The 12,043-nt window shown below is 42.3% G+C and overlaps 1 protein-coding gene across 4 annotated transcripts in view; it reads left to right on the top strand.

Annotated features, from left to right (window-relative positions):
* LARGE1 (LARGE xylosyl- and glucuronyltransferase 1) overlaps nucleotides 1-11,297 on the top strand; it is a 300,311-nt gene extending 289,014 nt beyond the window's left edge. For 2 of the 4 annotated variants that reach the window (XM_052789429.1, XM_052789430.1), the window contains exon 15: nucleotides 617-11,297. In XM_052789429.1, the coding sequence (XP_052645389.1) occupies nucleotides 617-814 (198 nt within the window). In that variant the 3' untranslated portion in view covers nucleotides 815-11,297. The remainder of the gene's footprint in view (nucleotides 1-616) is intronic. The other 2 variants (XR_008235525.1, XR_008235524.1) reach the window with 2 other exon arrangements.
* The last annotated feature ends 746 nt before the right edge of the window (nucleotides 11,298-12,043 follow it).

The raw sequence follows: 12,043 nt of genomic DNA, 5'->3' as shown, positions 1-12,043 counted from the left end.
CTCATACTTTGTGAAGGAGAACTTAATTTGCGCAAAACCTTCTCAAAGCCTATGGATTTAGCAGGTCCATTTTCACACGTTGCCTATAAAAGATATCATAGTCTCCCCTTATTTCAGGTTTATAAATAGTTCTGGACAGTTTTGTCACTGTATCTTAGTACACAGGCAAAGCAACGTATGTGTTGCAGTGTATGCCTTTGTAAATTAGCTTATTCCAGCATCCCAAGCCAGATGAATTGTAGGGGCAAAACCATGCTTTTACATGGACACTTGAGACTCATGCCATGTGCAGTCACAGCTGTGTTGGCTGCAAGCACACTACTGCAAAATCTGCGCTGCAGACATGGCTCCGGGCATGCCCTTTGTACTGTTGCCCCATCATTTGGCTTATATGGAGTAAAACATTTTAAAAGAGAAAGTTAATCTTTCATAAAACCAGGAAAAAGCAACTTTAAAAAAAAAGAAGGCTTATTTGGCATATCTGTATAGGTTTGTTGCTTCTGAGACCCACACTGCACTGTCACTTGATGGAGGATGTTTGACTGCAGAGGTGCGAGAGACGTGCATTGCAAGAGGGCTCAGGAACCCCCTCACAGCCGGTGTCTTTCTCCCCCAGGAGTACGAGTTCACGGTGCTGCCCAACGCCTACATGATCCACATGCCGCACGCCCCCAGCTTCGACATCACCAAGTTTCGCTCCAACAAGCAATACCGCATCTGTCTCAAGACCCTGAAGGAGGAGTTCCAGCAGGATATGTCACGCCACTACGGCTTTGCAGCCCTCAAATATCTCACGGCAGAGAACAACAGCTAGCACAACGGAGCCCGTGTGCGGGAAACAGGGACACTGGAGGGAGGAGTCGCTCAACGTTTGGGGCCCGGTCTTCAAACTTCGAACTGAGAAACACTTTCTGTTTTTATACCATACTCGGCAGTTCTAACCGTAGAAATTTGAAGTGACATGTCTTCGGACTATGCTCATTCGTCCCTTCCCCAACTACCCCAGGCCTTTCAGCTTTAGCATTTGTGAGGTGTCAGCGAGAGGGGCCGGCCACGAGCCCGCCGTGCCGCCGGAGGTGGGGACTGGGCAGGGGCTGGGAATGCACTCTGCTCTCTTAACTGCAGAGCAAAGACAGACCTTCAGAATATAGGATTTCACGTTGCTATTTAATAATTTGACATGCTTTTTATCTGTAAAGGAAGATCTTCAGGTCGCTGTCCTGTGAATTTCAAATCTGCACTACTCTAAAAGGGAACTTTCACCTGTGAACTTTCACAGGGGCCCTGTTAACATGGATGACCTTGTTAATGCAGGATGAGCCAAAGGTCTGAATTAGCCTTGAAAACGAAGGGGATGCTTATACAATACTGCGCTCCAGAGAAGGTGTGTTACTGGTTTAGGTGTATACATGATATCCGTTGGTCTTTTATTCTCAAATTAATTGTTTTATCAGGAAAATCCCCTATGCCCCACCCTGCCTTTTCCCCAGTCCTAAATGCTGCTCCTTTCCTTGCCAAGGAAATGTCTCCCTCGTGTTTCTTTCCCATCTTCAGTTCTGGTGGTCCAGTAAAGAAGATCAGTAGCTCTGCCAGAAAGTGAACAAAATCTGTCAGTGTAAGGTCTGTTTTCACCAGAGCAACTTGTTCGTGTGTGTCTCGTAAAATAAAGGGCCTGGCTGTAACTCTTTATCTTTTTTAGGCAGGAATTGGATTTTGCCTATAAGGCACGTTGTGCGGGGGGATATCGATTTGTAGGCTCATTTCGGTGCATGCCCATCCGTGAAGGCATTGGGCATTGGGCTTTAAGTGGACTTCTTTGCTGAACAGGGAATATAAACATGGCAACTAGCAGCCTTGGTGCTCTCCTGCTGCCTGCTGCAAGGTCTCAGAACTACTTCGTTAAAGGAGTTTATAATTAAAAGGAGCAGAACTGTTAGGAATAAACTCCCCATTCGAGGGGGAGAAAAGAATGTGTTGGGAATCTGAGTGTGAGTGTTTGCTTGAACGTGGGCTGGTCAAGTTCACAACTTCGGTACACACAGGAGTATGCTGGAGGGCGGACAGGAAACCTAACAAGCAAAATGCAGAAAACAAGACACTGGACTTTTTACCATTTTCTTTATTCTTCAGTATTAATGTTGTGTTTACATGGGATGAAGAGATGAGGTTTAATGCACTACCCCTTGCAGGGCTATTTGTAATTTCTGTTGCAATGTTAATAGAGAAAGCAGAAACAACTCAGTGAGAAATGCGTCTGTCTCCCTGCCCCAGATCCCCATACAACCACACGTACTGATACCACTGCCTGAGTTGGGAAATGGATCCACATTCCGTTCTGCTCACTTCTTTTTCCATTTTGTTTTTCAGCCACTGGACCTTCTACTTTCCTCCCCACCTCATCCCTCTAGAGCTTGGTTTTATTTCTAACCTGACATTTCGTGAGAGCTTTCTGTTACGGTGGAAACCACGTGGTTAAACCAGACATTTAAACTACAAATATCAGTTCATCATGCTGTGTATATATAAGAAAAGCCAAAAAAGGCAACATCTTTGACAAGAAATAAAAGGGGGCGGGAGGCTATGTGTAATTTTCACTTGTTCCCCTGGGAGTGTTGGCTGCATAAGAATACATCACTGCATAATTTTCCAAAGTACTTTTCTTCTGTTCTTAATGGCTTTATGTAAAGATTTACATAAAAAGCTGGGAAGAGCTGGGAAGACGTGAAATGAGTGCTCAGTCCTGGCTAAGATACATTCTTTTAAAAAAACCAAAATCTTAACTCCCCAAGTCCCGTATTACTCACCATTAAGGGCCCAGGTCACTCTGCATATTGAGAATGAGAAGAACCCTGCAGCACAGAGTCCTGTTGATTAGCTAATGTGCAGAAAGATACCAAAAGCCGATCCTAAGAGAGGCTACCACTGGTTGTACCTACATAAAATCTCCAGTCAGAGCTTCAGTGTGGCCACCATTATGTTTCATATATATTACAAACTTTATTTCCAGATGTACATTTCTCCTTGGCTTAACAATGTTGTCCAAGGATGGACTGGATTGCCCTGCAGCAGCATAACCTGTAGCATGGACCTGTACCTTGTTTGGATGTGCCATTATCCACATGAACGTGATTCTGTCCTCGGTGGTCATGAGATGCGGATGGGGGAGCAGGGAGGTAATTGTTTGCTACTTGCCTGTCTGTACAGCGAGTCGTGGGACCTCCTGGGTGGGTTTAGGTGTGCTGGCTGGTGTAACCAGCTCAAAGATTGGTAGTAGGTTCAAAGAGCCCCCTTTTTTTCCCTTATAGACACTGTACTGACTTGTATCTGTCATGTCATGTTTGTCTATGATGTGCTTCATAATTTGGGAGGTGTGGGGCTTGGGTTTTTTTAACACAATTCAGCCAATTTACATGATAGCAAATTAGGATTACATATCTGTCTGTAACTGCCAGGGCTCCTCCAACACCGTGAAAAAAACACCAAAAACAAAAATCCCCAACTCAGTTGTAACACTGACTGTCTTCCAGTCCTCTGCTGTAGTAGGTATTTGCTGGCAACTTTGTTACTTAATTCTCAGTTTTCTCCTGAAATCTTCAAGAAATATCAGATAAACCTGGTGACTTAATGCCTTTGATTTATTGATTTGTTCCACCAATTTCTCTCTTGAGTCTTCAGTCTATGACCTCTCCTTATCTTTGATATTTGGAAAGTGTGAGTCTCTCATTTAGGTATCACGCCAGCACCCCCTCTAGTGAAGACTGATGCAAATAAATCATTTAGATTCTTGGCAATGTCCTTATTGTCTTTAATTGTTTCTTCTACTTATTGTTTGGGGTGGCCTACTGGTTATCTCCGGTTTTCTGCTTTTGGGATACTGAGCAAATGTGTATTTTCAGTTTTAACTTACTACCCTTTCTTGCTCTTCAGATTCCCTCTTAGCTTGCTCAAACTCCATCTTAGCTATTACATACCTTCCTTTTGGCTTTACAAAGTTTTGATTTCTATTCTCTGAAGGGTTCCTATTTGGCCTGAATCACTTCTAAAATTTCCAAGTTAGTCATACCAGCATTTCCTTGTCCTTGTCTGCCATTTATCTAAAGGGATACCATACTCCATAGCTATTTATAAGCCCTTTCCATTTTTAATCTCAGGATTTCAGGTTTTTCTTTTCTTTTTATTTAGGGCCACTGATTCTTTAAGGGGGGGGGTGGTTTTAAATTTTTATATCAAATATCAGCCTACTAGGTTTTGAGGGTTTCTGTTTTCCTCTTTAAACCTTCCTGAATGCTAACCTTTTCCTAGTCAAGGGATCAGAAATAAAATGTTACAAAATTCTTTTCTTCTAATTTGGGCTCTTATCTTGACACATTTTGTTCTGTGTCTCCCTTTTCCCCCTCCACTCCAAAACATTGACACATATGAGTCACTGCAAACTTTTCAGTCCCGGAGCCTGAACTGTGTGTTTCCCAGCACCTTCTGACATCCCACCACATTTCAGACATAATTATTATTCCAAATAATAATCTGCTGGCTGGCACCCAATCCTCCTATTTTTGTTTTCATGCTTCTCCCTTTGATATAACAGGCTTTGCAAGTTTAAGTTTTGGGCAAAGCACTTGCCTTTATTTAATGCCTTATTGTAACCTTCTAATACGTTTCCATGATTTCTCTCTTCTGTCACAGTATACACCTTGAAATGTTTGGCTGTAGTTTCCATGCTGTCATTTTCTGGCTAAGGGTCATCTACTATTTGCCTACCTGGCAGACCTAGAAAATGTCTTTGTTTATCCCAGGTAGTCCTTAGTATCTATCAGATTTTTCCCCAAGTCCTACTTTTAGTAATTCCTTCCACCCTTGCTAGTTTCCTATGTGAGCAATCTGGTTCCAGTTCATAATTTGCGATTTTTTTCTATTTGTAATCATTATCTTGGACTCTGTGACATAAAGGAATCAGCAGCTGTACCTGCAGTTCCATTGCTTTTGTTAGACTGAATATCACGTCTGCTCACATTATTCCTAACGTACTGATTTTTTACCTGGTAGGCTTCATGTGGTTTGTATGTAAATCATAAACTGCATTTTCCTTTTACTGCAACAAGCGGAGGCACTTTGTAGTGTTATTTGCAGTAGCTGTTGCAGCAGAGTAAGCCCTGTGTTAGAGGGAAAAGCACAAAAACCTTGTCAGAATTGTAGCTACTGTTTCTCTCCGCAGGGGAAAATAAGGCCCTAGCACAGCTGAACAGTATTATAAATGCCCTGCACAAAACACATTGCACATTATTTTCTGGTAGGTATAATCGTACATTGTCCAATTAAATATGAAAAATACATTTTTAATGTTCTCATTTTTACATGCAGTTCTATCCAGAAGGTAATGCATTCCCTTCTGTATCTTGCCAGTTTCCCCCATTACTCCAGCCTGCCTAATAGCCCCATCTGGTTTTGGCTGAGAAAGATTAATGACCAGCAGCACTGGGAGTCCTGGCAAATCAGCAGAGATATTACTCTTAGGCATTGCACAGGACATTCCTTCCTATTCTGCCAGATACTGTACGGGTGTTCTTCAGGTTTCAGTGCAGCAACAGGAGAACACAGCAAGCTCAGCAAGTGGGGTGAGCATCATTATTTACGAATTTCAACAAGGTCTAATACATTAGATGGTGAGAGTGCTAAAAAAAGAATCTATCATTGTTAGCTCAAAAAATATTTCACTTTTAGGAAAAGAAAGCGGCTAAGTTTCTGCAACTCCAGTGAGTGAGACTGGAACAAAGAAGTCACTAGTAGACAATGACAGCCAATAACCTAGTATTTCCACTGCAGTATTGAGAATGCAGAAGCATTGATAGCGAAATGAAGTCATTTTTACAGTAGTAATTCATAATGTATATTTAGATGGTGTGTTTACATCCAAACACTTAGGTGAATTGGGGATTGTTTTGAAGATTGTTACTTTGGTTCACAATATAAAATTAAGTTTTGAAAAGCTTCTGGCTGTGCACAGCAAATTATGGCTCAGGAAATGCTTACAAACTTGGATTTAGAAATACTTTGCTTTTATAGGAATTTTTTTTCATCAGTAGTTACACATCCCCAAAACAAGAGACAAAGTCCTTGAAAATTTCAAAAGGAACTATGTGCATGTCAGTTGGCCGGAACATTTTCCTCTTACGACTACTTGAGGTTTGGGGTCTGTTTACTCTGCAGAGTAGAATTGTTATGATCAGTTGAAAAAATAATCTGGGAATTAGAAAGCCAGCCAAATACTTATTTGTGTGATGGATCATATGAATGTATTTATCCAGACATGTTAATGGGTACTGCAATGGAAGTGTTAGCTCATTGAGGGTGTCAGGATGCAAAAGATCTGAAACCCGGGCTAAGAGCTTAGTATCTGTTCCGTCATTCTGTGCTGTAGTTTCCCCTCATAGGATAACAGCTTCCTGTCTCCCAGCTAATTACTGCTTCTGTAGGGTTAAAATGTCCTAAACCTCTGTAACATGGATTCATGGGAAGTCACTGTACAGGTGACAAAGGCTGCATTTGAGCTCCATGGTCCATTGCCATGAGATACAAGATTTCAATCCGAAAGAAATAGTTTTGACCTGGGGGTAATTCTCTGATCAGGCGTGTAGACACCACTCTCACCAAATATATTCAAGAAGAGGTCCCCAAACACATAAGGCCAAGTAATTCAAGCCAAGCTAAGCCTGTTCCTCAGTATTATGGTAACATAATTCTCAGACAATGGATGTGCGAGCTTTCAACGTTAACCATTATATCACAAGACTTCTGCTAAGGCTGCAAAATGAGTCATGTGAAAGTTAGAGGATCTGAAATTTCAAGTTGCTGGTGGAGCTGGTGATTTGCTCAACTTCTTTCTGTCCCCCGGCACATACGTAGTAGGACATAGTCTCTACACAATCATTTGCTGGGTTTTTTTAGAGGACTCTCCTTTCATTCTATGCACAGGGTGGATGGTACTCAGAGAATGAAGCAGCTGGGTGATACTTCTTTTTACTTTTGCTCTCATTGAGCTTTTCATAATATGATAGCTGCCTTGATTCTGAGCAAAGCCAGACTTTTTTTTTTTCTTTTTTTCCAAAGGATAGGTTTAAACTGTGATTTAGGAAAATCAATTATCCCCCACACTCTCAGGCTTTCTGAGCAGAACACCTGCAGTTCTGTTCTACAGGCTTTTCTTGTGTGGAGGGATCCTACGGAGCTGTTCGAAATTACACACTCGGAGGCCTTGTAGCACTCACCCCCAACCTATGAATGCTAATAGCTGAACATGCAAGAGCGATGAATCCCAGCTCTGTCCAGGCATGTCTGTTCCATCTCTGGGAGCACTCTAAAGGCTATCGGCAGTCTGTCAGGTAAGCAGTGAAAAGACGGAGTAAATAATTGGGGGGGGGGGCACGAGGGTTTGTTTTAAGTAGCCAAATTTCCAGAGGAATGAGGAAGGTAAAAATCATTCTGAGGTCCTTCAGATGATCTGTTCATAGGATCCGTGGGTGGGACTAAGCTCTTTCTGGATCTGTGGCATTTCTTATCCAACACCGGCCGACATGGTCCACCTGTAGTAAATTCTGTGGGTTGTAAAATTCATGAAAGTCAGCACTGAGATTAAACCATTATCAGCTCAAAGGTGTTTAATTTGTTTCAGTTCCTTGGATTCCCACATTGCTCCTTTGGTGCTCACAAGAAAAAAAAAAAAAAAGATAGTAGCAGCTTGATGACAGTAGGAGTCTGACTACCCAGCCTTTTTTAAATTGTCAGCCCTGAGGTCAATGGTTGGGGCAAAGCTGGAGTTGGCGAGATACGCAGAATTTCTTCTTTTGATCTACCTGTGGATCTGTGGTTCCAGCAGCGCTTTCCAGCGATGCTATAAGGACAGGAAAAGCTATCCAATGCTGATTGATCCATGAACTCCTCATCCAGTCGGAACTAACAACCAGCAGCAGGAAGGAAGCCGCACCGCTGTCTGCTTTGAGTTTTTTTAGATGGCAATAGTGAGTTCAGTACAAAACCTATTATTCTGATGATGGACTTTGCTGAGCTTTTCTGCATTTTAGATGTATACACGCTGTGAGTGACAGAGGCCCCTTGGGGTTAGGAAGAGATGGGACTCAGCAGTTTGCTGGTTCAGAATGAGAACAAGAGATACGTGTATTTTCCGTCGACACCTTGCCCCGTGTTTACTAATTGTATTAGCACCAATTAATCTAGCTGGCCTGAGGCTCGGTGTTCAGGCTGGGCAGTAAGCTTCTGCTGTCTGTGTTGATAAGAGAGCAGACAGATAAACGAAATGATGCTTTCTGTCCATAACATCCATAAATATTGCCATACAGGTTCAAATGGCTCATGGAGAGTTTACATCTTTTACTTTTCACTGTCAGGGTTTATTCAAAGAACAGCAAAGGCAATCCAAAAAAAAAAAGCAATGGGTTCTGTAAGGACCCACAAGGATTAACATTCATGGAGATTCATCAATGCAAAATATCCACCAAGTTAACCTGCCAGCTTTTGTCATGAGCGCAGCAAATACAGGCATGGTCATCTTCTTTCTGATTACACTTCGTAGAGCAAAAGAAGTGTATGTAATAAAAACAACTCTGAATCAGATCACACATGTTTTATAATTTTTGTTGCTTTCATTTCCATTTTCAGATGTGAAATTAACAGTTGGCAAAACTTTATTTTCTTAATCTGATACAGCTTTCTTCTGCATCAATCAGACTTGCAAACATTACAGCATTGTCTGAGGTGAAGAATAGTACTGAGGGGTCGTCGAGATGTCTGCAACACCACTTTGGTGCAGAGAGAGCGTTTCCTGTAGCCTGGGGATTTTTTTTTCCTCTGTGCTATCACAGGTTTTATTTCTATCTTAGCAGTGTCTCTTCCAGTAAGTATGAAAGACTACTGGCTTGTGCTAGACCACTGCGTGAGTTCATTGCTAAAGCAGTGTTTCTGGCACGGCACCTGGCCCTCCACACAAATTTATTCTGCGGGGGGGGTTCCAATTTTAATCTTCAAGCCTATACCTGAGAGAAAATTCAGCAATTTGAAGCTGTAAGAATGGGATCACTATGCTTTGTTTTATTCTTAGCATATCCATAGCGTTCAAACTTTTCTGTCCACTACACCCCTGTATCTTCCAGAAAAATATTGTTTTGAAAGGAAGAGAGTCATTGCAAGTAATCCAATGGGGCTGAAATCAGCAGCATTCACTGATGAGTAACCTACTCAAGCCATAAGTTTTAGCACAAGTTTCTACAATTTACAAATTATCTACTATTTCTGTAGGGCTCAATTTCAGGATCCTTCTTCAGCCAGCCCATTCTCAGGTTTTCCACTTTTTCTCCACATTCCCAATCTGCTGCACCCCTAAATCCATGTTCATACTAGCCTTAGGTAGGTGTTGGCAGGTATTTTAAAGACAGTATAGACAGTTTCCACAGTGCTGGGGTCTGGTTGTAACTATTACATAGAAAAAGACATCTCTCCATTGCTGACTCCTTTAAACCAGCAAGAACTCATTTCAAAAAAAAAGAGAAAAACAAATACTGGGGCTGCTGGGCGAGAGGAGAGGGAGAGACTTAGGCCTTCAATACCGTCAATGCCAAAACACTATCGTTGCTTAGGACCTGACACATTACTACAAGTTGGTAGCCATGCATAAGATGACAATGGTGGTTATGTGTGGCTCTGGAAGAAACAATGACTTTAGAAGACTTGACATAGATCCTTTGGTCCGAGGCCATAGGTTTCGCTTTTCCTATGCATTTGAATTGCCTTTCACAAAGCCATGTCCCAGTAGCATGGTTCCCATGGACAAGCACTAACTAGCATAACGAGTCTATAAACATTCCCTTTCCTTCCAAACTCGCTATAGATCATGTTGGCATCACTTTCTCTGTTTCTCCACCCTAGAGCAGAGGGTCCAATACCTGAAGAAAGGTAGCACCAAAGCAATCTAAACACCAAATGTACCTTGCAATGCCAGAATCCCTAGGTTTTTAGGTGCCCAGCTGGAAGCAGTCGGGCCCAGCTTCAGCCCGTGCAACTTGGCGGCTGTCTGAGACCCACGGTGTTGGGGCTGGTCCCCTTAGTTTCCTTTGATAGTCAATGGAGTGAGCCGGATTTCTGCAGAGGGCATTTCTGTTCATCACCCTTTGCTCTCTGACTAGCAGAAAAGGTTACGGTGCTGATGGTCCCCATGCAGGTGCCTCAGGTGTACATCTGCCCAAAGTAACGTGGGACAAATCTGAGCCAGTGAGCATCAGTTTTAGAGCTACCACCTACTCCTTTAAGATTGCAGGTGTCAAAATCCCCGGGAAACTAAGCAGTAAGTGCTACAAGGCCGTATACTCAATATTAGCTGACAAACTTGAAAACAACAATCTATATGATGGAAAAAGTGTGGGTGGATCAGCCATGGGAGGGAGTGATTTGTGGACTCCAGAGACTGTGATACGCGTTGTGACAGACAGCTTATGCTAACAGCCCAGAAAGCACTCGTTTTCAGCACAAAGCTGTGGGCTTCATAATGGTAGTTAAAATATTACCCCTGGCATTGCTGGTCAAGTAGTGCAACATTCGTTGCACTGTATTATCACTGTGCAGCTCTGCTGAGAGCAGGGGCAGCATTTGCAATGTGTCAGCCAGCACTTTTCCAAAAGTGCAGGTAAGAAATCTGTGAGAAAGAAGGAAAAAAAAAAAACCCAACAACAGCCTTTCACGTCTGTTTCTTCTTAAGACTCAAACCTCGCTCCTTTTCTGTCATGACCAAGGTGATTCTACATTCTCCAGGGGAAAATTGGGATGTCGTGACTTTTTGGGTGAGCCATGCATGAAACAAGGCTTGTAATTATCTTGCAAGGCTTGTGGCACTGGAGGGGTTTGAATCTTCAACTCACCGCCCTGTCAGTACATTACCTGACTGGCTGGCCTTCTGCTTGAACTAATACTGAACTCTTTTGTTTCTCTCTCCATGTTGGGGAAAGTTTCTTAAGTAACATTTCAGGAAAGAAAAAAGAAAAATCTGTCTTCTTTCCTTCTGCTGCCCCATCTCCCAAGCGCATCCCCCTCCAGGGTTAGACTGAGGCAACGTGCGTTTAACACAAACCACTTAGTTTACATGTATGCTTCAGTCCATGTGTAAGTTTTCTAGGTGACACTTTTATGGGGGAAAATGCTGTTTAGATTGTGTGTGCAAAATAAATGGCTTGTAAATATTTTAAAAAAAAAAGGTTAATTTTCAGTTGTGCAATAAAATTGTGAAATAATCCTCTCAATTCCTTTCCAGTGTCTGACTTGACATGTGCTGATTTCAGGAGCCTACCGGCTGTTGTTTCTTCAGATGGAAATAAAAAAAAAAGAGGTCATGGACTGTTTTGTTTTCCTCTTTAAGCTTTTTATTACTTTTAAATTTTGCATCGTCATTCCCTTTAATCTGGTTTGTTCCTCCAAGCCTGGTTCAACCAGTCACATTAGTACCAGGCTGTTCCCACTGAAGACAGGTGAGTCATTATCTGCTCAGAGTTAATGATATGTTTATCTGCTTTACTTGACCTTGACCTCCTTCCTGCTATTTTCTTTCTGTAATCGAAGACAAGACTTTGGCAGATGGGGGGAGTTCATTCAGTTCGTATTTAAGTATGACAACAAGCAGATGGATACTCTACAGTGAATGACACCTCACCACCACCATGGAAGCAAATCCAGGTTAGCTCACAGGTTAGTATTGCAAATGCTTTATCTGCTAGGTGGAAGCGTGGATTTTCCACTGTATAGGAGTCCTTCTCTTCATAATAGAAAAACTATGCAAAAACCAGAAGCCTTCACTTTTGTATTAATTAACCCTCGCTGATAGGTTTTTCAGGTGCTCAGAGCTGCAATTGCACCTCCCATAATCTCACAGCTGGTACATCCTTTAGCACTAAGAAGTAGAACCACAGGAGTACAGCTTTCTCCCTTCCTACTTGGTGGCCTGAGACTTCTCTGCAGAACTTCATTATTGAGAAGGGAGATGGGGACAAGA

This window comes from Harpia harpyja, chromosome 6, assembly GCF_026419915.1.
Source record: "Harpia harpyja isolate bHarHar1 chromosome 6, bHarHar1 primary haplotype, whole genome shotgun sequence".
Lineage (NCBI taxonomy): Eukaryota > Metazoa > Chordata > Aves > Accipitriformes > Accipitridae > Harpia > Harpia harpyja.
Note: the sequence above shows the minus strand (reverse complement) of the source record. Positions and strands in the feature narration are given on the sequence as shown.